At 45.4% G+C, this 23,559-nt stretch overlaps 1 protein-coding gene across 2 annotated transcripts in view; it reads right to left on the bottom strand.

Moving 5' to 3' along the window:
* Positions 1–23,559, bottom strand: part of Ebony (ebony protein) — a 71,519-nt gene that overhangs the window by 17,737 nt on the left and 30,223 nt on the right. For both annotated transcript variants that reach the window (XM_038020524.2, NM_001145321.1), the window contains 3 exon segments: positions 3,955–4,080; positions 2,915–3,062; positions 452–585 (listed from right to left, as the gene is read on the bottom strand). In XM_038020524.2, coding sequence (XP_037876452.1) covers positions 452–585; positions 2,915–3,062; positions 3,955–4,075 — 403 coding nt within the window. In that variant the 5' untranslated portion in view covers positions 4,076–4,080.

Here is a 23,559-nt window from a genome sequence, read left to right as displayed (position 1 = left end):
GTGCCGAAATATTTGTCAAGCAAACTCGGTTCCTATTTCTTTTAAACTTTAATTTATTTAAAATCAACGCCGTCAATCTAACTAAGACTTCGTCTTGAGTTAGGTATAGATTTTTTTTTGCATGGATGACTGGACGACCTCACACCCCACCTAGTGTTAAGTGGTTACCGGAGCCCATAGACATCTATAACGTAAATGCCACCCCCAGTTCTAGGTCTCAGTAATATAAATTCTAAGGTCGTTACAACGGCTGCCCCACCCTTCAAACCGAAACGCATTACTGCTTCACGGCAGAAATAGGCAAGGTTGTACCTACCCGTGCGGACTCACAAGAGGTCCTACCACCAGTAAAATGTACTCGTTGAATACCGAACATTTATTCAGGGAGCCCTAATCTTATGTCTATTATTCCGAAGGTACATATTAAGGAATATAATAAACGAATTATTACCGCTATCATCATAAATGACAAGGGAAGGTTCGGCGTCCTTCAGTATGTGAGTGATCCTGCCCTGAGGGAAGCTCGGCTCCATTGGTACGTACGCTGCTCCTGCCTTCCACGTCGCTAACAACGCCATTATCGTACTGAAATAAAAAAAATGTGGGCCGTCACGGGACGCCTGGCAGATGTGAAACATCGACATTATTTTGTAAAAGTAATATGCAGAAAAGAACAGATTGTAATAGGAACTAAATATATTGTCATAATGATAAAATAAAATATTACGAAAAAATAATTTGTTTTCAAGTAAAACACAGGTTATGTGTACTGTAGTAAACAACACTGTATACACTACGGAGTATACACTATAGGTATAGTAACCGGCAAACATCTTGAGCAAATGACCTTGACTGCGCAGAACCGAATTTTAGATCACTTTGGTGGTGAGGGTGAGGCGCGACGGCAGGGGAAATCGTATCGACCGCGTTATTGGTAGATCAGTCGAACCTTGCGCCCCGCACCGCACCCTCGTTCCGCTTGCTCCCAAAAGTACGCTTGCGTACAGTTAAAAGTCTATCGTTATTAATCGTTAAAACTTATTTGTTATAATTGCTTGTTGACTTTGTTGCCATTGCTATTTGTTGAGTGTTTGTTGATTTTTTATAAAAAATACACTATGCCGCGACAAACTGGTGTAGTATTCAAAGGAAAGGGTAGAAAAATTGTGTGCGACGTATATTGCTTCATTATAAAACAGGGGAAGAATGATATGGAAAAAGTAAAACAGACTTCGGAAGCAACAAAAACATCAGTGAGTACTGTTAGGTGCATTATTAACGAAGCTAAAGGCTCTGGCTTGCTCGCCGTGTTTGGAACTCCGGGTAAGAAAAGATCAGGGAAGAAGAAAGTTACCGGAATGAATAGTTTCGTTCAATCTGTAATAAAAAGATGTAATCATAATAACTACATAACAAGCAGCGAAACTCCGTACCGTAGAAAGGCTTCGAAAATTTTCAAGAAGATATACATTTTAATGGCTCGGAATGAAGTTTACGACGAATTATGAAAGAGCTAGGCTTCAGATGGAAAAAAAAAACAGAAAATAATCAGAAGCTGGTAATTGAAAAAAATAACATTCGATTACTACGAATCGAATATCTTCAAAAAATAATTAATTATAGACAAAAAAGAAGATCGAGCCGACCGAGTTTGTAAACTACACCGATGAGCCCTATGTCGACTCATCACGATGATGGCGACTCGGGTGGTGAAAACAGTGATGATGGTGATGGTCAAGATTATGATAACGAAAAAAAATTACAAATACTAGCTTCGCTTCAACTGAGCCAAGACCTGGCAACAGCTCTAGTTTTGACTTAATAGAAGGAATATCTATTTTACCCCAAGATTAAATTATTACAATTATTAACCTATATTTTTTGTTGATGTTCTAATAATATATAAATAAATACATATGTTGATTTTAATAATTTAATTGCATTATGACGCAGAGTAAATAATGTTTTTGCACGTGAGTGTACCATGCGCGAACTTACCCCCACTACGTCAACAAATGCTCAAGAAGTTTGCCGGCTATTATATCCGGGCTCAGTGTAGCGAGAGAGATGGCTTAACGCTGGATCGAGTGGGAGAGAATCGCACAGTCGATTGCGCATGGCGACGCGTCGCCACACCGTACACACTAATGCATATAGACTCTATATATATACAATCACATAGCGTGGCGACGTGTCGCCACAGCATGCGGTTTACGTGCGGCTATAGATGTTTCACATAAAAAATCACAATAGAATTTCAAATAAAATGTGTTCTAATGGGACTGGTGACGAATGTATCTCCATGGACATTAAAGGTGTGCTCTTTCGAACAGAAAAATAGAACGTATTTTTAATTGCTTAGAAGTAGGTAGTTGTGGAGTACTGGAGCCCATAGGCATCAACAAAGTAAATCCCGTCACCCACCTTGAAGTATGAGTTCTAAGGTCACCGTTTTTACGGTACAACGACTGCCTTTCAAACCGAAACGCATTACTGCTTCACGGCAAAAATGGGCAGGGTGATGGCATCCACATGTGCCAGCTCATAAGACATCCTACCACCATTATTAACGCAAAATAAAAATTTTGCAACTTTGACTTTTCGTACACGATGTTATTCCTTCACCGTGAAAGTCATTTGGGTATATTTATTGAGTACGTATTTCAATACAAAAATCGTTACCCGCCCGCGGGATTCGAACACTGACACAGTTGCATCGCTCGATACGAATGCACCGGGCTTCTTATCTTTTAGGCCACGATTACTTTTTACAGTACAACGGCTGCTCCAGCCTTCAAGCCGCATTACAATTTCACGGCAGAATTAAGCAGCTTACCAGCGCCAGGTATCTACCAGTGCGAGTTCACAAGAAGCGTTTCAGCCATAAAGGATTTTTTATAAATTGCGTACTTACTTGTGTGTGGGCTGCATACAAACAGCAATTACGTAGTCACCATCTCTGTTCGGTCCCACAGTCCTGGCCCTCTCGCTGATAGCTCTCGCCAGGACATTAGTCCTCGCTGCAAGCTCTGCATGACTGACCTGAACGCTGGAGATCTCGTCTGTATCAAAATTGTAGTGGTCAGTTTTGTTATCAAAAATTTGTACATTATATATTATTATATTATAAATATATTTACTATATATTATATATTTACTAACGATCACGCCACGTTAACTGGTCCCGTGCTAAGTTCGTAAAGAACTTGTGTTACAGCCTGTTTATGGCTTATGTTTATGTTTATTACTTTCCCTTGGGTATTCATGAGGAATTCCTCCCGCCCATGCGAAAAAAAAAGCGGAAGCATTGTTAACACTGGCCCAAGCAAGGGCAGTGCTTCGCAGAATCTACTACCGGATCGGAAACGCGACCCACTGAGAAGATCCGGCGAGAAGCTCAGTGGGCTGTGTCTGTGGGTTAAATTGCTCGTCGAGCCCTTCGTCGCAAGCGATGGGTTAGACTTGTGGTACCAAAAGCTCCGTTAATGGATCGGGAGGATCCGTAATGACGTATTTTGGGTGACGTCGAAATCATGCTAAGAGAATGGCAGTTGTTAGATAAGCGTCTAATGGTAGGCAGCGGCTTGGACCCTGGCATTGCTGACGTCCATGAGCGACGGCCACCACTTACCATCAGGTGGGCTGTATGCTCGTCTGCCTACAAAGGCAATAAAAAAAAACAACAAAAAAAACGCTATACTATAGTGCCATACAGTATAGCAGCCTATACTTAGTCAATAATATATAGTAGAGTATGGTGTGCGATATTGCTGTGCTATGAGCTAAATACCATATGCTATTATGTTATAGCGTAGTTTGAAGACGGCTTAGCTCTCCTTTCCAAGATTTGCTTCTGCGGGAATCGGGTATCCGGGTCGACCCAACCTCTACACGGGGGATAACAACCTGACAATTCAAACTCCGATCGGAAACCTAAAACAGTTTGCAACGTACCTTTGTAAATAAGAGCTGTCCTGTCGCTCTTGGCTAAAGGGCCGAGGTGGTGAGTGAGGGGGGCAGTCGGGACGGCCGCTCTGGGTCCAGTCACCACAGCGACGCGAGGCAAGGAGCCCATCGTACCTGAGAACAAAAGTGGATGTTAGAGAGAGAGAGAAATAAATAATAGTTTAAAAATAATTAACGAAATACGCTTTTATAGAAAATCCAACTAAAAAATAGAAAACAAATTTGAATTAAAAATAGTGTAAGAAAAAATGATTTTATTGTAAAAAAGGGTTGGTTTGCTTTTCAGGATATTATCAGAATAACCCTTCTAGTCATATTTGTTCATAAAATATTTATAACTACTGATATACACACACATATATTTTCTATATAAGCGTATTTTGTTAGTTTTTTTAAACTATTATTTATTTTTAATTTTTTAGTTGTATTTCATATTTTTCAATTATTATTTTTCATTTTTTTTTATATTATTAAATTGTCATCGGTCCTTAATAATAAGTACACTGAATTTCGAGTTAATCCGACGTTTTGAAGGCGGTCTAAATCATGTTCACAGATTCCGTTACATACATACGTCTGAAGCTAATAAAAGCGTATTAAAAAAGAACTAGAGGTCCCACAGTAGTCGAAATTCGACTATAATTAATTGGAATTTTAAGTTTGTACCCTATTATGATTGTATTTTATACTTCTATAATCACAAATTTCGCCAACATTACACTATAAAAAAATATTAACAAAGACAAACAATATTTAATCTATTCTCAATTTGACAACAGACGTCAAGAACAAAAGTTTGACAAATAGTATGTATGCGTGTGTGCGTCAAATACATGGTATGTAGTGTGTGTAATGTTTTCTTTATTGATTTAATGTATCTTTTATGCATTATTTTAAAAAAATATTAGCATTGTGCACTTCTTCTCTATATTCTTTATAAGTGTGGAAAATTTCATACTCCTCCGTCCGCGCAATTTTCGTTAAAAGGGATACAAAGTTTTTGCTTCACGTATTAATATATAGATACTTTATTGTAGACCAAAACATGAAAACAAGTCAACAGGCTGAATCTTTTTTTCTAATAGACCGTTTCAACGTTAGAACGAATCTCTTGAAAACCGTTGCCATATAGGGAAATTTTTGAAGTCATCGTGGTCTAAAAGTTATGACGACCGGTGCGTTCGTATGTAGCGATGCAACGGTGTTCGATTCCCGCAGGCGGGTACCAATTTTTCTAATGAAATACGTACTTAACAAATGTTCACGATTGACTTCCACGGTGAAGGAATAACATCATGTAATAAATATGAAACCCGCAAAAATATAATTTGCGTAATTACTGATGGTAGGAAGTCTCAGGGACGTTCGACATTTTTTCTCCTGCAAATTATTGTGTTTAGCTGAATTAAAAAAATTGAAATTGGTGGCAGGATGGTAGTAGGACCTCTTGTGAGTCCGCGCGGGTAGGTACCACCACCCTGCCTACTTCTGCCGTGAAGCAATAATGCGTTTCAGTTTGAAGGGTGGGGCAGCCGTTGTAACTATACTGAGACCTTAGAACTTATATATCTCAAGTTGGGTGGTGGCATTTACGCTATAGATGTCTTCGAGGTTTGAGGGCTTCGGGCACTAGTTGGGTCGTGAGCTCGTCCACCCATCCAAGCAATAAAAAAATAAATCGTGAAGCAACAATGTTAAGCAAAGTCAATATCGTGCATTCTCTGGCTTTTAATTATGTGCGGTGTTGGGCTCAGTAAAAAACAGTAAAATATTTATTAGCAAGATGTCCGTGAGCATCGCTAACCATAGTCACGTAACCTGTATTTCTCGTATTGCCTCTGCCGCGCAATAATCCCTTTCTCATTCTTAATACAGACGCCTATAATAATAAAATGTTAAATTCATTGTGAGCCTACAAGTACCTACTTCGAAACGCGTAAGTATAAATACATTAAACAATTGATGATATTAAACGAACTGAGATGTTGCAATTTTGATACTTTTGCTGCGTATCTCAAGGCTGAATAAACAACGATCAATTTGCCTTTTGCCTTCTATAAAATCATTTTGTTAGCGCGCTGTCGCACTGCAAACAGCTTTCTAAAAATGTTAGCATTTGAATAATGTGACAACAATAACGGATTTTTTTTAAATATTTTTACTATCCGATCATTGTTACTTTTTCAATTCTATTTTAAAGTTTTCTCACAGAATAAGACATACATAAATCTCAAAATTTGCTTCGGCAAATCAGTTGAAAACTAATTTTACGGTTTAATTTTGTGTGTTTAACTGTCCTTCTATTATTTGCGATAGTAATAAAAGCGAGATTAAGCCGTAAACTTAGTATAAGCTATGTTTTTTTTTCTTTGCCCTACCTATTCGCTGGTAACCTAAGAGGCTATTCCAGAGAGCGCAGACGGTAGGTGAGCTCACGGGCTCAACCTGAGAGGAATTGCTAACACTAACCCTAGCAAGAGCAGTGAGTGCTTCGCAGAATCTACCACCGAATCAGAATCGCGACCCACTGAGAAAATCCGGCAAGTAACTAAACGAGAAAAGAAATAAATATAACAGGTCTTACAGGTCTGCCATTTTTATGAGTGGCATCGGTAAAATCCCTCAACGCAGAAAAGAGCAAGCTAAAGCCGATTGAATACGAGTGCTAACAACGTAGAAATGTAATCTTTATTGCGTTACGATAAAATTCTAAATCGTCAAAAACAGAGACTCATGCTATCTCGCTCAGGGCTCAACTTGAAAAAATTTGCTTACACTAGCCCTAACAAGAGCAGTGCTTCGCAGAATCTACCACCGGATCGAAACCGCGACCCAGTTAACATCTAAATACCTCGACACTTGTGAGTCTTACTGGTGGTAGGACCTCTTGTGAGTCTGCACGGGTAGGTACCACCACCCTGCCTGTTTCTGCCGTGAAGCAGTAATGCGTTTCGGTTCGAAGGCTGGGGCAGCCGTTGTAACTATACTTGAGACCTTAGACCTTATATCTCAAGGTGGGTGGCGCATTTACGTCGTAGATGTCTATGAGCTCCAGTAACCACTTAACACCAGGTGGGCTGTGAGCTCGTTCACCCAACAAAGCAATAAAAAAAAAAACATGCAAAACGCAATAAACTATTTATCTATATTAACATCGGATCCTCAAAATCAAATTAATTGGAAATTAAAAGGAAAATTGCGGTGCATCGCATCGCGCTTAGCTATAACTACAAGACGGCCCTTACGAGCACCGACCGGCGCGCGCTGTAATCGGGAACAATTTAACAATTACCCAATCAATCTACATAGGACGTGCGCCGTCCTGATTTCGTTTCGTATATCTGTGTTGAGGTCTCTTTAGTTGAACAAGCAAGGTTCGCGATGTCATCCGTTCGAGGAATCATCACAAACCGAAATAGGGATAATATCGAGGGGTAAAAGGGTATTTGGTTTAAGCAAAATTTCGGGTAATACGTGACATTTAGTGGTGGTAGGACCTCTTGTGAGTCCGCACGTGTAGGTACCACTACCCCGCCTGTTTCTGCTGTGAAGCAGTAATGCGTTTCGGCTTAAAGGGGTAGCCGTTGTAACTATACTGAGACCATAGAACTGATATCTCAAGGTGGGTGGCGCATTTACGTTGTAGATGTCTATGGGCTTTAGTAACCACTTAACACCAGGTGGGCTGTGAGCTCATCCACCAATCTAAGCAATAAAAAAAAATTGTCTTTGCAATTATTATTAAAGATGCTTTTTATTTAATATCAGCATCAACAGTTCGATGTTTTTAATTGAACTTCAATTAAGTTTACCACATTCAAAAAGCTGAAGTTCACGAGTAGATCCACGATCATGCTCATCATGCGACACGCGTTATTACCAGCTATCGAGATTTGAACCCCAAACTTTAAGTTGCAACCAACAAGACTTACCCGTATAAAGCATTAAAAGCTTCTTAATCAATCAAGCAAAAACAAATTAACGGGTTTGGATCCCCACCGAACGTGGTCTCGCCTTGTCGCGGCGGTGGGGCTTAAGCGTGCACCCCGATACCGTGGAGCAGCGTTGTCTGCACAGGGGTGCCGTGAACAAAGAAGACTGCACACCGTGTTCCCGTTTCCCACCTTTGCTGGACAAAGTGTGTGTGAAGCGGGAGAGGGCTCCCTTCTGGAGCCCTCTTGGATGCTAGGCCATGTCCCCGGCAGCTCTTTGGCTGCTAAAGGGGAAGGCCCTCCAGAGGAGGGTACCGGTACGCCGGCGTGGCCACACCGTGGTCGGACGTGTGGGTCTGTCAGTAATGGTAGACCCCACGTGGATGAGAAGTGAACCGGAGGGCACTCCCTTCCGGTCGCTGGTTGCCATGTCCCCGGCTGCCTCTTGGCGGCTACAGGGGAAGGCCCCCCAAAGGGGGGTACCGGTTTACCGGCGTGGCTTCGAAGAAGCACACCGCAATCCCTACCGAGTAGGGGACGGGGGCTGCTGCCTAGCAGGGGCCGTGAGGATGCGAACCTCTATAAAAAATGCCCCAATCCCAAGTTTTTGACACCTGACGATGGGATGAATGGCTGGAGGGAGTCTAGTCCCAAGGGTTGTCCCATACCGTAATCCCCACTTGGTGGGGGGCGGGGGCCGCTGCCTAGTAGGGGCCGCGAGGATGCAAACCTCTATAAAAAATGCCCTAATCCTAAGCCTGTGACGTGCCCGGTGATGGGATGAGTGGCTGGAGGGTGTCCAGTCGTGAGGGCCGTCCCAGGGGACCGACCCCTGGTTAAATAATAAAGGAATAAATAAATGATGGCAGACTTAACGAAAAAATTACCCCAGGAGGGTACCACTCTAGGTGGAGAATCCCTCCGTGCTTCCACCTCGGTGGGAGCATGCTGCCCCACGTATTCTGGGGGGGGCAAAGCATGCCACGATGAAGGGGGCTGTGCGACGGGCAGCGGAAAACCCGTCGAACTGAGGTGTGCCAGCGCTGGCTCGACGCGCTCTGCGCTCGTCAGCGACTGCGAGGCGGCTGGCCCGAAAGGGAAAGTCAGGCGGAAGAGGAAATCGAGGGGAGTTTCTTCCCGCGAAGGGAAGGGGGGGCTAACGTCGTCCTCTGACACGGATGCCCCACCGGAGAAAGTGGTGGTAGTCTCCGATTCGGCCTCTGCCGCGGAGGAGATGCCGCCCCCTAAAGGGAGACCCGCTCGGGGGAAGGGCGCACCGTCACCGGCGCCGTCATCGGCGTCGATGTCTGTCGCCTCGCTGGACGGGCGGACGACAGAAGAGGAGGAGGGCGGTCTTCGGGACCCTGCCTTGGTCATAGGCAGGGCCATGAAGACCGTCAAGTCGTATGCGGCGACCAGTGCCAAAACCAAAGCTGCTGGCCGCAGGCTGCGGGAAGTCGTCTCGCGAGTCTCGAAGGTTCTGCCTTCGGTTGCTTCCGCCAATGACCAGGTGGTGCAGCTGATGGCGGAGAATTTGAGACTCCGAGCACAGCTACAGGCGCAGCGGCGGCCCGATGACAAGGTTGCTGCTACCAAGCGGGTAGCCGCGACGAGGTCGTCGCCCGCGTTGCCACGTGCCGCTGGGTCGCGGACTCCTCCGGCATCTGTGCCGGCGGTGTCGCCGCTGGTCTCCGGGGTCCCTCGGGGTCCCTGTCCCTCAGCGGCGGCTGGCGACCCGTGGCCCGTGCTGCCACCATCGCGCGCGGTACAGCGGCGTTCGCGTCTCCCGTCGCCGCGGTCTAGGGAGGCAACGGCCGTCGAGCGGCAGCAGGGATCCGCGGGGCCACGGATCGTGGGCCTGCCGGAACCGAATTGCTACAGCCTGGACGAGATTATCGATCGCACCGTCCAGGCTGTAATGGAAAGGCTGGGTGGCGGGCTGGCGGCACTCGAAGCGAAACGTATTGTCGCTAGTGACGCTGAACGGCCTGCGTCTACACATGCCGCGGTGTCGGGTGCTGCAGTGACCCGCTCCACCCCCGTACAGGCTCCGGCCACTAGGGCGGGCCCGGGGCGAGACAGAGCCAAGCGGGGGGGCGGCGCTAACGCGAAGTGCACATCGCAAGCGCCTCAACCCCGTCCGCTGCCCCCGCCCCCGTCTAACATGGACGAGGGGTGGAATGTGGTGGCCCGGCGGGGTGCCAAGAGGGCCGTACCGACAGCTCCCCAAGTGGGTGGAGCACCGGCCACTGCGGCGTCTCAGGCTGCTCCCCAACAGGGTCGAGCGCCTGTGGCCGCCAAGAAAAAGAAAAATAAGATGAAGAAGAAGTCGTCGCGCGCGCCGCGGTCGGCGGCAGTGGTCTTAACGCTGCTGCCGGCCGCCGAGGCCAAGGGCGTGTCATACGGAGATGTAGTCTCCCGGGCGCGCGCGGCTATTGATCTGGACGAGATCGGGGCGGGGGAGGGCCTCCGCTGTAGGCTGACGGCCAATGGGGCCAAGCTGCTAGAGTGTCCCGGTGCCGATAGTTCCGGCATCGCGGAGCGTCTGGCGGCGAAGCTCCGTACGGTTCTGCCTGAGGAAGAGGTTCGAGTGCACAGGCCGGTCAAAATGGCTGAATTGAGAGTGACCGGCCTGGACGACTGCACCACTAAGGATGAGGTGGCGGCGGCTATTGCCGCCCGGGGCAACTGCGCCCTGGAGAATATAACTGTAGGCGAGCTGCGCCTCGGTTATACCGGGGCTGGCTCTGTTTGGGTGCGTTGCCCGGTAGAGGCGGCCACCTCCTTGGCTGCTCCTCCGCCCGGTAGACCGTCGGGGGAACCGGGCAGGTTGCGCGTGGGCTGGATAGCGGCCCGCGTGCGCCTTCTCGAACCACGCGCCTGGCGGTGCCTCAGATGCTTCAGCACTGGGCACTGCCTTGCTAAATGCGCGAGTGCCGTTGACCGCAGCGGATTGTGCTTTCGCTGTGGTCAGCCGGGACACAAGGCGGCCGTGTGCTCGGCTGCGCCGCACTGCTTATTATGTGCGGCGGCCGGGCGCAAGGCTGACCACCGGGCCGGGGGCAAGGCCTGCCCTCCGGCCAGCAAGAATGCTGAACGAAATCGGCGCCGCCAAGCTAAGCGGCGTCAAAAGAAGCGGTTGGCCGGGGGAGCACCGGCCGGCACTTTGTCCCCCGCTGAGGCGTTCGCGCCCGATAGCGGGGGCAATGGAGTAGGGGGGGGAGCGATGGATGTGGTTCAGTCTTAATGGATCACACCTATCGCTTCCTGCAGGGAAACTTGAACCACTCCGCTGGGGCTCAGGACATGTTGCTCCAGACCATGGCGGAGTGGTCAATTGACGTGGCTGTGGTCGCCGAGCCATACTTCGTTCCCCCAGCGGATGACTGTTGGTTTGGGGACGTTGATGGCTTGGCGGCCATACATATCAGAAGAACCGCGATGGTCCCCCCCCTGGCGATGGTGACCAGGGGCCCCGGGATCGTCGCGGTACAGTTAGAAAATATCGTCGTGATCGGGGTGTACTTTTCTCCGAATCGGCCTACCGTCGAGTTCGAGCGGTTCCTGGACGGGCTAGAGGTGATCGCTCGTCACCTCGCTCCCCGTTCAGTGATACTGGCGGGGGACTTCAATGCGAAGTCTGTCGCTTGGGGTTCCCCATTCACGGACGCTCGTGGTAGGCTGCTGGAGGAGTGGGCGGTCGCGGTCGGTCTCTGTATCGTTAATAGGGGCTCGATCGCGACTTGCGTGCGGTGGACGGGCGAGTCTATCGTGGACTTGACGTTCGCGAGCTCGCCCGTCGCGCGGCGCATCCTCGGCTGGAGAGTGGTGGTGGGGGCGGAATCGTTGTCCGATCACCGGTATATCCGGTACGATCTTTCTGCCCCTGCGCCGACGCCGGCTGCAGGTGCCCGCGGGGTTGACCCCCCGCAGAGTGCATCCCGGTCATTCCCTAGGTGGGCACTGAAGCTCCTGAACAGGGAGCTCCTGGTGGAGGCCTCTATGGTGGCGGCGTGGGCGCCCAAGCGCCCACAACCTGTCGATGTGGAAACCGAGGCCGAATGGTTCCGGGGCGCGATGCACCGCATATGTGATGCCTCGATGCCCCGGGTCGGCTCTCGGCACTCTGGACGGCGACAGTCGCCCTGGTGGTCGCCCGAAATTGCAAGACTGCGTGCGGTCTCCATTCGGGCGAGCCGCCGGTGCACTAGACACCGCCGTCGCCGCCGCCTGCGGCGCGACGAGCCCGTCGCGTTCGCGGAGGAGGAAGCTCGGCTGCACCGCGAATATCGCGCTGCGAAGGACGCCCTGCGGCTGGCCATCAGGCGGGCCAAGGAGCAGAACATGGAGAGACTCTTGGAGGCGCTCGAAGCGGATCCGTGGGGGAGCCCATACAAATTGGTACGCGGCAAGTTGCGCCCGTGGGCCCCCTCTATGACTGAGCGTCTCCAGCCCCAGCAGCTGCGGGACATCGTTTCGGCGTTGTTCCCGCAGGAGCGGGAGGGTTTTGTCCCTCCCGCTATGGGCGGGCCGTCTGACACCGTCGACGGCCAAGCTCCTGCTGAGGTGCCCCGTATTACGGAGGCAGAGCTCCGGGTGGCCGTTGTCAAGATGACTGCGAAAGACACGGCCCCCGGCCCGGACGGAGTCCACGGCCGGGTATTGGCCTTGGCCCTCGGTGCCCTGGGGGACCGGCTCCTTGAGCTATATAATGGCTGCTTGGAGTCGGGACGGTTTCCGTCGCTCTGGCGGACGGGTAGACTTGTGTTGTTGAGGAAGGAGGGGCGCCCGGTGGATACAGCCGCCGGATATCGTCCTATCGTGCTGCTGGACGAGGCGGGAAAATTGCTGGAACGTATTCTGGCTGCCCGCATCGTTCGGCACCTGGTCGGGGTGGGGCCTGACCTGTCGGCGGAGCAGTACGGCTTCCGGGAGGGCCGTTCGACCGTGGATGCAATTCTTCGCGTGCGGTCCCTCTCGGACGAGGCCGTCTCTCGGGGTGGGGTGGCGCTGGCGGTGTCTCTTGACATCGCCAACGCATTTAACACTCTGCCCTGGACCGTGATAGGGGGGGCACTGGAGAGGCATGGAGTGCCCCTCTACCTCCGCCGGCTGGTTGGGTCCTATTTGGGGGCCAGGTCGGTCGTATGTACCGGGTACGGTGGGACCCTTCATCGCTTTCCGGTCGTGCGTGGTGTTCCGCAGGGGTCGGTTCTCGGCCCCCTCTTGTGGAATATCGGGTACGACTGGGTGCTGAGGGGCGCCCTCCTCCCGGGCCTCCGCGTTATTTGTTACGCGGACGACACGTTGGTCGTGGCCCGGGGGGATGATTTTAGGGAGTCTGCCCGTCTCGCCACAGCGGGAGTGGCCCTCGTCGTCGGAAGGATAAGGAGGCTGGGTCTCGACGTGGCGCTCAATAAATCCGAGGCTCTGTGGTTTCACGGGCCGCGGAGGGTGCCACCCGTTGACACCCACATCGTGGTTGGAGGCGTCCGGATAGGGGTCGGGGTGCAGTTGAAGTACCTCGGCCTCGTGTTGGACAGCCGGTGGGCCTTTCGTGCTCACTTTGCGGAGCTGGTTCCCCGATTGATGGGGACGGCCGGTTCTTTGAGCCGGCTGCTCCCGAATATTGGGGGACCGGATCAGGTTGTGCGCCGTCTCTACGCGGGGGTGGTGCGATCGATGGCCCTGTACGGTGCACCTGTGTGGGCTGAGCCGCGCAACCGGGCCACTATGGCTCGGTTCTTGCGCCGGCCGCAGCGCACCGTTGCCATCAGGGTCATCCGCGGATATCGCACCGTCTCCTTCGAGGCGGCGTGTGTTTTGGCGGGGACGCCGCCATGGGAGCTGGAGGCGGAGTCGCTCGCTGCCGACTATCGGTGGCGCAGCGAGCTTCGTGCTCGGGGCGTGGCGCGTGTCCCCGAGAGTGAGCTGCGGGCGCGGAAGGCCCATTCTCGGCGGTCCGTGCTCGAGTCGTGGTCGAGGCGATTGGCCAACCCCACGTGGGGGCTACGGACCGTCGAGGCGGTTTACCCGGTCTTTGATGACTGGGTGAATCGTGGCGAGGGACGTCTCACCTTTCGTCTGGTGCAGGTGCTGACCGGGCACGGATGCTTCGGGAAGTACCTGCGCCGGATAGGGGCTGAGCCGACGACGAGGTGTCACCATTGTGGACACGACCTGGACACGGCGGAGCATACGCTCGCTGTCTGCCCCGCTTGGGAGGTGCAGCGCCGTGTCCTGGTCGCAAAGATAGGACCTGACTTGTCGCTGCCTGGCGTCGTGGCGTCGATGCTTGGCAGCGATGAGTCATGGAAGGCTATGCTCGACTTCTGCGAGTGCACCATCTCGCAGAAGGAGGCGGCGGGGCGAGTGAGGGAAAGCTCTCCTCACTACGCAGAAACCCGCCGCCGCCGAGCAGGGGGTCGGGACCGGGGTCGTATCCGTGACCTGGCCCCCTAAGAGCTAGGGGTCCCACCCGTTTTGTGCGGGGAGGGACCCAGACGAGGGGTGGCGTGCTCTGCACGCTCACCCGCAATAGGAAGCCGGGTGATGGTAGACCGCGTTCCCCCGACCGCTCTGGGGGAAGGTGTAACGCGGCGCCATCAAAGCGGGCTCTCGGCCCGCTGAACGAGGGAACCGGTGGTCGTTTCGCTGGCGGCCACCGGTCCGGCGTCCGTGGGACGGTGGGATGGATGTAATGTGCTCTGCGTCAACCCTGTCCCGCCGTTTCAATAGCCCCGACTGGGCTCCGGCCCGGTCCGAGGTAGGGCGCCGGTTGTGAGCGGCAGGAGTTTTTAGTGAGGTTCAACTCCCACATACCCCACCTGCCGCGCGGGTGGGGATCCGGCGATTTTCTCCTGTGGAAAAAAAAAAAAAAAAAAAAAAAACGGGTTTGGATGAAATTTCGCGCGTGTTCTTATTTTTATTTTCTATTGCTTAGATTTGTGAACGAGCTCACAGCCCACCTGGTGTTAAGTAGTTACTGGAGCCCATAGACACCCACAACGTAAATGCCGCCACCCACCTTGAGATATAAGTTCTAAGGTCTCAGTATAGTTACAACGGCTGCCCCGCCCTTCAAACCGAAACGCATTGCTGCTTCACGACAGAAACCGTGCGGACTCACAAGAGGTCCTAACCTAAACCTGGATTGACACAATACTTTTATCATGGTAAATGACAAGACCCGGGCAACGCCGGGTGTCTCCGCTATAGTAAATGCGGCAGTATATCCGTTGGTTGGTAATAGTACCTCCCTACGGATTTACCAATCGACGGGTACTGGTAGTTTTATGTTTATTTGTTTCATTATGTCTGAATTACAAACTTAACCCCCTCCCTGCCACGGCAGAAGCCGGGGAGATCACAGTTAAATGGGACTACTTAAGAGATTACGTTCCGCTAGAATGAGATCATGTAAATTTCAGAATAACGCCAACCGAATAATGAATACAACAAAGTAAGCAGAGCCCTTGCGTGTGTTTGATCGTTAAATACGTCAGAAGTTGAAAAAACTGTTAAAATACACGCGAGGTGTACCTATTTATATCCGATTCATCGCTCAGCGTCGGGCGATTGATGGTGAAGATTCTAGAATATCTAGATTCTAGAACGTCTACTTAAAGGTGACAAGGCAAAGCAAGCAAGAAAATCGGACACAAAAAACATGATAATTTATGGGGGATATATTTGACTCTAATTTTTTTTTCAAGTCATGTCAAAATCAGACATTATGCAATATGTTTAAGGTTAATTGTGCATTATCAGTTTTGAGGTCTGTGGTTTATTGTATTGTCGTTTTGGCGGCAAAATCTGAGTTATACGCAACCTAGTTTTGTGAGGTTTGCGCGGCAATTTTGAAAAAACGAAAGTTCAGGTCGCTTATGACGCATAATGTGAGAGTCACCCGTAAAATGTCAGAGTCGCCCGAATACCGTCAGGACCCTCTGAGTTTCTCACCGGATTTTCTCAGTGGGCCGCGATTCCGATCCGGTAGTAAATTCAACGAAGCACTGCTCTTGCTAGGGCCAGTCTTAGCAAAGTCACCAGGTTGAGCCCCGTGAGCTTAACTACACAAGATAATCCCTCGAGGTTACTAGCATAGTTATATAAAAAAAATATCAGCTATACAAATCATTTTACTAGAAAAAATAATTATTCCACTTTCCCGGTCACCACCATCCCTGTCATTAAAGGTCTAGAATAATCTCGAATCTTATTCATTGTTATGTCCGCTCATGAGAATAAGGACGTTTAAGCGTCTCGTGATAATAACTATGCAGGTTTTATCTGTTTTTTTTTATTAATAGTAATGTCGTGCTGTGACTGGTTCGTGTAAAAAATTAATGCAGTTCGGTTTTGTTTATCCAGTCCTGTTCGGAAGATTCCAAGCTATTTTTGTTTGTAAGCTGATTATGTTTTCTAGAAGAAAGAACAGTATCGAGGCGCATGTTTAAAAAAAATTCGAATACTTATTCGCTATGATTGTAATCGAATTTCGTAAATCAAAATACTTTAGGAGACGTCGTGGCCTAAAAGATAAGTCGTCCGGTGCATTCGTATCGCGCGAGGCGTGTTCGAATCCCGCAAATAACTACCAATTTATTTCTGATAAAATATGTTACGCAGTCTCATGCATGACTTCCAGGATGAAGGCATAGCAGGATTTACGTTGTTGTGGTCCATGAGCTCCGGAAACTTAATAGCAGGTGGGCTGTGAACTCAATCAGTTGTTTAAGCAATAAAAAAGTCATCAAATTGAGTCTGTGGATGAATAATAAACACGGTCAGCTTAGGACTTTTTGGCGGGAACGCGAGGAGTGAAGTTTGATTTGAAGATTTGTTTTATTTGGTCTATTTAGTGTTTCTTCAGATTTAAATGTGTAATAACGGTGGTTTATTAACTATTTAATATCTGTGAAAGTGCACAAATGTGGGAAAATTAAACAAAGCCGCTGGACGTAGTTCTCGGGATCTTCCAAAAAGTCCACTGAACAAATCTCAGTAAATGACCACCATTTTACTGAGATTATAGGTATTTCATATCATCTCATCTCATTTCATTTCATTTCATCCTGGTTGATTAATGTCTCAAATTAATCATCTTCATTTCATTTCACTCCATATTATCATTTTTCATAAAAATAAGTTAAATAAGACATGACCTATAAAGGTCATAGTCATCAGGTCATAAAATCCCTTAAAAAAAACGGTCGGCTTAATGATTTTAAACAGTGTCACTGAAGTCATTTTTAGATACTGCACAAAATAGTATTTATTATATTCAGTCAAAAAGGTATCGGGAATGAACGATTTGTTTATGGTTTCAAACTTTTTGTTTGTTTGTTAGATTGGCACAACTGTTTTACATTTTGGCGCGGAGTTTGAGCTGCATCTGTTATTTAGGTTAAATATAGTGCTGTTTTGTGTCATATCTAATGCGTATTGAGAATTTCATGATGAAAAAAAAAAATCAAACAAAGAATTTGTCATCAATTTGGAATAGCCAATTGTGGAATTGTGGAAAAATATTAATTTACGTCATATATTTAGTACAGTCTTCTTGGAAACTAACATTTAGATCGAAGCATTGGCACGGAATTAGTGGTCATCTAGTAGCTCTTTGCAACAATACTAAACGCTGCAAGCCAATACGGAGTATATCCATATCCGACTAGTAAGTAGTACTGGGCTATTAGTAGATAAGTAAGCCATGAAAGGTAGACGCCTCTGTGTAGCGTATAGCGCGGTAGCTTTTACAAAAAACTATGTATTTAATAGATGTCTGAATAGCACTGACGTTTTAAAGGTAACTCCAAATTTTATTGCCCTTGTTATCCAGACGAGCATACAGCCCACTTAATGATGAGCGGTTATCATCGCCCATAGACGTTAGCAATGCCAGGGACAGAGCGAAGCCGCTGCGTCCCGTTAAATACTCTCCTCCTCCTCCTAGAGTCGTTTTCATCATGTCTGAGGGTCGTGACAATCTCCTCCCATTATTTTGTCTCTAGATGATGTTTCGCAATCTTTTTTATATTTTTTTATTGCCTTTTTAGGCAGACGAGCGTACGGCCCACCTGATGGTAAGTGGTTACCGTCGCCTATGGACTTCAGCAATGCCAGCAGCAGAGCCAAGCCGCTGCTTACCGCTTAATACTCTCCACAAGCCTCTTTGTCCTTAAAAAAATATTTTTAATGATTAGTGGGCGACTGACATTGCCTGCCTGACCGTGCTTAGTGCGAGTGTTTTAACGTTCTCGATAGCGTAAAAGTTAACTCAAATTTGTATGCAGTTGGAACAGCGCCCCTAGCGGCAAACGTAGGCAAACTTCACAACTCAATACAAATTTGAGTTAACCTTTACACTATCGAGTACGTTAAAAAACTCGCATTAAGCACGCTGCTCTGAATATTAAGAATACGTGCGCTTTACTTTGCCGGGTACCTACACGCGTGAAGGTCGGTCATGATGTTAGTGTCACGCGTGCTCTGCTTTCAATTATTTGTTCTGCTGATATATCCGGCATTAACTATATAAGATCGTGTTCCAAATCGCGATCCGTCGAATCAAGCGCCAACGAATAATTAAAAAAAAAAAAAAAAACTAAATAATTAATTGAATTAATGAACAACAACACCTTGTAAATAGCGTTCTTTGTTTAATTAAGACCTTGAATGTAGTTTTCGTAAACAAAAAAATAATATAATTATATACATATATATTTATTGTAGCATTTTTTTTTCTCAATGGCAACAATTCCAGAAAAACTGAACGCAGACATCTTTGATCGAGCGTTCATACATAATTTCGTGTTTCCGCCATAAAAAACTATACGAGTTTGCGGTCAGCCAGAACCTCATAATATTACGTTTCAAAAGCGAATTAATCTTAATTTAATCTGCGGTAGGTACATACATACCTTTTTTTTTTTAACGCTGGGGAATCCATTTACGGATACCCGGTCTAGGGGGGTAACGGACCGGGTTATGTCGGACTCCGGCATACCTACTGTTTTAAAAATATTTGTGCCACATAATAATGTATTATGGCAAATCTTACTTTAAATTTTTACTTATTTTAAACTTTAAATAGCTCTCCTGTAAAGTTGCTAAAATGTCCTTTACAACTTTCGCCCCTCGATATAAAATAAAAAAATCCTTTCACCTCAAAGCCAAACTATCGAAGAATCTGAAGAATACGGCTTCATTGGCCGTGTTCTTACGTGTTCGGAACCACTAATGCAGCGTACCGTTACCTAATTAGTTACGCCACACGACTATTTCAATTACAATTAATATCTATTGATTTGATTGATTGATTATTAATTGTTCGTATGCAATTATCTAACCTTAACCCTCATTACACACACATAAACAAACCAAACTATTCATATGGATCTTAATCTTTATTATGGGTATATTTATTTTTAATTTAAAATTTTGATGCGTTTCCCCTTTTGGATAAAGAGTCCGGGTGTCATAGAGAACATTAATAAGCAGCGATAACAGAGATGCAAAGATCTATATATGTATATATTTAAACAAATATAAGTATGTTTATCAGTCTCTGCTACCCATAACGCAGGGAATCCCAAATTGGATGACCGTACGTGATTTGTCTAAAAAAATATTGTCGTTTCTTTGTTTTTACAGAGCAACGAATTGAAGTATTATTTAGAATAATAATAAAACTGTAAAATTAGGAACTATGATTGCTCACTCAAGGATCCTAAGCTGGCAGTTTCGTCTGTGCTATGGGTGCCGGATACAATATAACAAAATACACCCCAATCTTAACCTTAACAAAGATATACATAATATGTAGATCGATAGATCAACCAGGCGATGGAGTGTACAGAAAGACGTAATTACTGGAGGTACAACATATGACACATATGTATAAAGCATAGAGTCAGCACGAATTACATTTCCCACTTGAAATATGACATGAATGATGCAATAGAACCGACTTCAAAATCCCTTTTTTTGCTTATATGGGTGGACGAGCCTACCTGGTGTTACGTGGTTACTGGAGCCCATAGACATCTACAACGTAAATGCGCCACGCACCTTGAGATATAAGTTCTAAGGTCTCAGTATAGTTACAACGGCTGCTCCACCCTTCAATCGAAACGCATTACTGCTACACGGCAGAAATAGGCAGGGCGGTGGTATCTACCCGCGCGGACTCTCAAGAGGTCCTACCACCAGAAGTCTATCAAGGCGAGTAGCAGTATTCACGCTGTGTCATTTATGAGCACTTAATAAGAACTCAATTAACGTTAGTTTCATGAGAACAGAATGATAATTAATAGGTTACAAATTGAATTTAAAGACTCTATTACATTTATTCATTGTGTTAATTGAAGAACAGAAATCGTGTAATTAGACATAATAAATACGTCAATAAACCCGCGTGAGCTTCATTTGACGTAATGACGTCATTATCATCACGTTCTCACGATGCCGTTGGGTGGAACACCACAACCCACTTTAAGGTACAAGGTCGAAAATTGCATGGCGTATTGTGAGTCCACGCGGGTTCTACGACAAAGCAATCATTGAACTAGTTCGACTCTATATAACTTGCAATTAATGATAATTAAGCTACGCTTAAATACAGTTCGCCTGACTGATCCAGCGATCTATGTCTTTGATTAAAGTTACTTTCCGATTTTAGAAATTGACTAGCCGTACTCGCCCGCTTCGGTGGGCATTCAAAATTAACATTATTATTTATTGTCATTATAATTAGGGAGTCCAACACTCATTTAAATATTAGCCTATCCAATAAGTACATATATTTTCTACATGGATACCAAGTTTCAAGTCAATCGGATGCATGGTTCAGTAGTTATAACGGAACATCCCCAAAAACCACTGTAGATTTATATATTAGTATTGATTAGACTAGAATTTTGTTATTTAAAACTATTCAAATTCTGGGTTTGCTGAAAAATCTTTGATTATGAAATCGCACAGGATCATTCGCTAGGCCAATCTCAAAATTCCTGAAAATTTCATCGAATTTGGTCCAGCCGTTTGAGAGTCGATACACAGCATATTACATACTATACTATACTACATCAGTTTTTACATAAGGGAATTCATGCTCAAATCTGGGCGCTGTGAATTGTCTACGTGAGAACCTCCTCACTTTTGGAATTCGACCGAAAATGTAATTAAATGAATCCAGACCTTGCGGTGTCAGTGATTATGGTCGAATTTTTATCGTTGATCTACTGACTATAACTAGGTATTATTATATTCACTCCTGGCTGAGCCTTTGCTCGCCCATCTGACCTGGTGAAACTGGAAAGGCCTCCGGGCCACCAGTAATCCTCCATTCATTAAAAAATATTCAGTATATTATCTTATGAACCGTTCATAAGCTGTAAGAAATTTAACGAAAATATCTTATAGTCAGACTTAGAAACATAGATTAAATAATGCAGATAAAAAATAAATAACAAAAGTCACGAAAAAACAATTTTTTTTTGTCGATGGTCATGTAATGTAGACTGTGTCAATGTTCTCGTGTTTAATAAGCCGTTTAAGCAAACCTTGACCTATTAATGGACAAATAACTATCTACCAAAAAAAAAATGCAAGTGAACCTGACACCATTGAGCAATCTTGCGTTGAGTGTTGCCACTTCATAACAAGATACACAGTTTCGTGAATAATATACGGATGTTAATTTTCGTAAAATATTTTTTGATGATTGCGTGATTGTGGATGATTTGTATATTTGATGATCGGATTGTACCTGTAAGCCGTATGATATATATGAACTTATTGACATTTCTATTGGTTGTTATTGTCTATCTATCTATCAATTTAGTATTACTTATATGTATTTATTTTATGTATTTCATTATATATGTACGTGTATGTATATGTTTACGTTATTTATGTATGTATGTATATATGTAGTCTAATATATTATGTATTAGTGTTTTATTTTTTTTATTTTTATTATTGTTCTTGTTTAGATTGTAAATTGTAAATTGATTAGATTGTATTCTTCTACACACTCATTTAAAGCTTTCCTTCGTTAAGAACGGTTAGCTGGTAGAAAACTCAATTGTTGAGTTAAGCTAGCCATTTTTTATATCTTACGCAATTACTGTAATATTGACTGTGTGTACAATAAAGAATAAAGAATATTGTCAATGCCATGCTTGGTATTTAAATACCATAATTATGTAAGAGGGAAGTAGTAGTATTCTGCCTATTTCGTTCGATTGAAACCTAGTTCAAAGCGCTTTTAACTACCTTTCTTACTCAAAGTCGTATTCCGATAATTATGAACATAAAACCCAAAATAAAAACAAGTAATCACGAAGCGGACACATTTAATTTATTATTATTTTTTTACTTTAAATCAAACAAGTTGTAAATTGATTAACGAATCGTAAATAATAATGTGATATTTCAATCCAATCCGTTTTAATAATCCAGTTCGTAACAGTAGTTTCGCTGTCGAATTATAAAATGTCCGCGGACCGAAAAGCGGTCCAAAATAAAAGTGAACTTGAATGACTAGTTTGCGGATAGAGACGCGAGTGGAGTCGACATTTGTTTTTAATATCTAAAACTTTTTCGCTTCTCCCTATTCTGGGAATTCGGCTGCCATTGTTTAGATTTAAATTCTTAGTGATAGAATTATATATTATTATATTCACTTGTGAAAAGTTTGAAAATTAAAAGAGAGGAATGCTATTGAATATCGATTTTTTACTAATGTTAAGAGAGTAGGCCATGTTAAGTGGAGCAGCTATTTTATAGAACTAAAATATCAATTCGATTTGATTTCTTTATTTTGAGACACGGGATATACGATACAACGGTTATTTAAGAAGTTACTAGCATTTTTTGCCCCAATAACTGAAAAACACAATTACCTATCAGGTGTCTGTGAGTTAAAATAATCACTTGCATGCGAGAAAGCTGCACTTTAAGGTAAATATAGCTCGTAAAACCTGTCCATGTGATCGTAAACTCTAATTATTATCAAAAAGTTTTTATTGCGTACTTTATTAAGAACCTTTGTGGAATTTACGATAACGCGTTTCAACTTTAATATTCTGTAATCTCTATTTTCCACGGGTGCTTTCTACTTCTGAGTCGTTCCCTAATTGTTGAGGATCGTAACTCTTCTGAGGTCTACCCACTGTTTCTCTCTATGTATTCCTTGCTTGCTTGTTCCTATCTTCTATTCCTATCTTCTACCCATCTATTCCTATCTTCGCCTGCTTGGAAAGCTTCATTGACCGATATTTCCAACCGGGTCCTGCAACCTACGCCGTGACCGAAATTGTGCAGGACACAATGAAGACATACGGTTCATAGACGCCTATCATTGGCTCTCCACAGTTCTCTTAAAATGTATGGTTTACTTCACTTCAGTTACCAGTACTTTATTAATAACATTTAATAAACCCTGATGTCTAAATATATTAAAACGTTGAGACAGAACGAAGAGTAATTTTTTAAAACGATTAGTAATAAGGAACAAAATTATGCAATTTTAATATTATCAAAATAAATATTTTATTTTCGTATAAATAATTCTGAAATTTTATTAACGTTAATTCTTCGTTTAAAACTCATAAAACAAAATATAAACTCTATTAAAATCTATTTTGAAATT

Source organism: Bombyx mori, chromosome 26 (assembly GCF_030269925.1).
Source record: "Bombyx mori chromosome 26, ASM3026992v2".
Taxonomy (NCBI): Eukaryota; Metazoa; Arthropoda; class Insecta; order Lepidoptera; family Bombycidae; genus Bombyx; species Bombyx mori.
The sequence above is the reverse complement of the archived record's forward strand: the minus strand, read 5'-3'. Positions and strand labels throughout refer to the sequence as shown.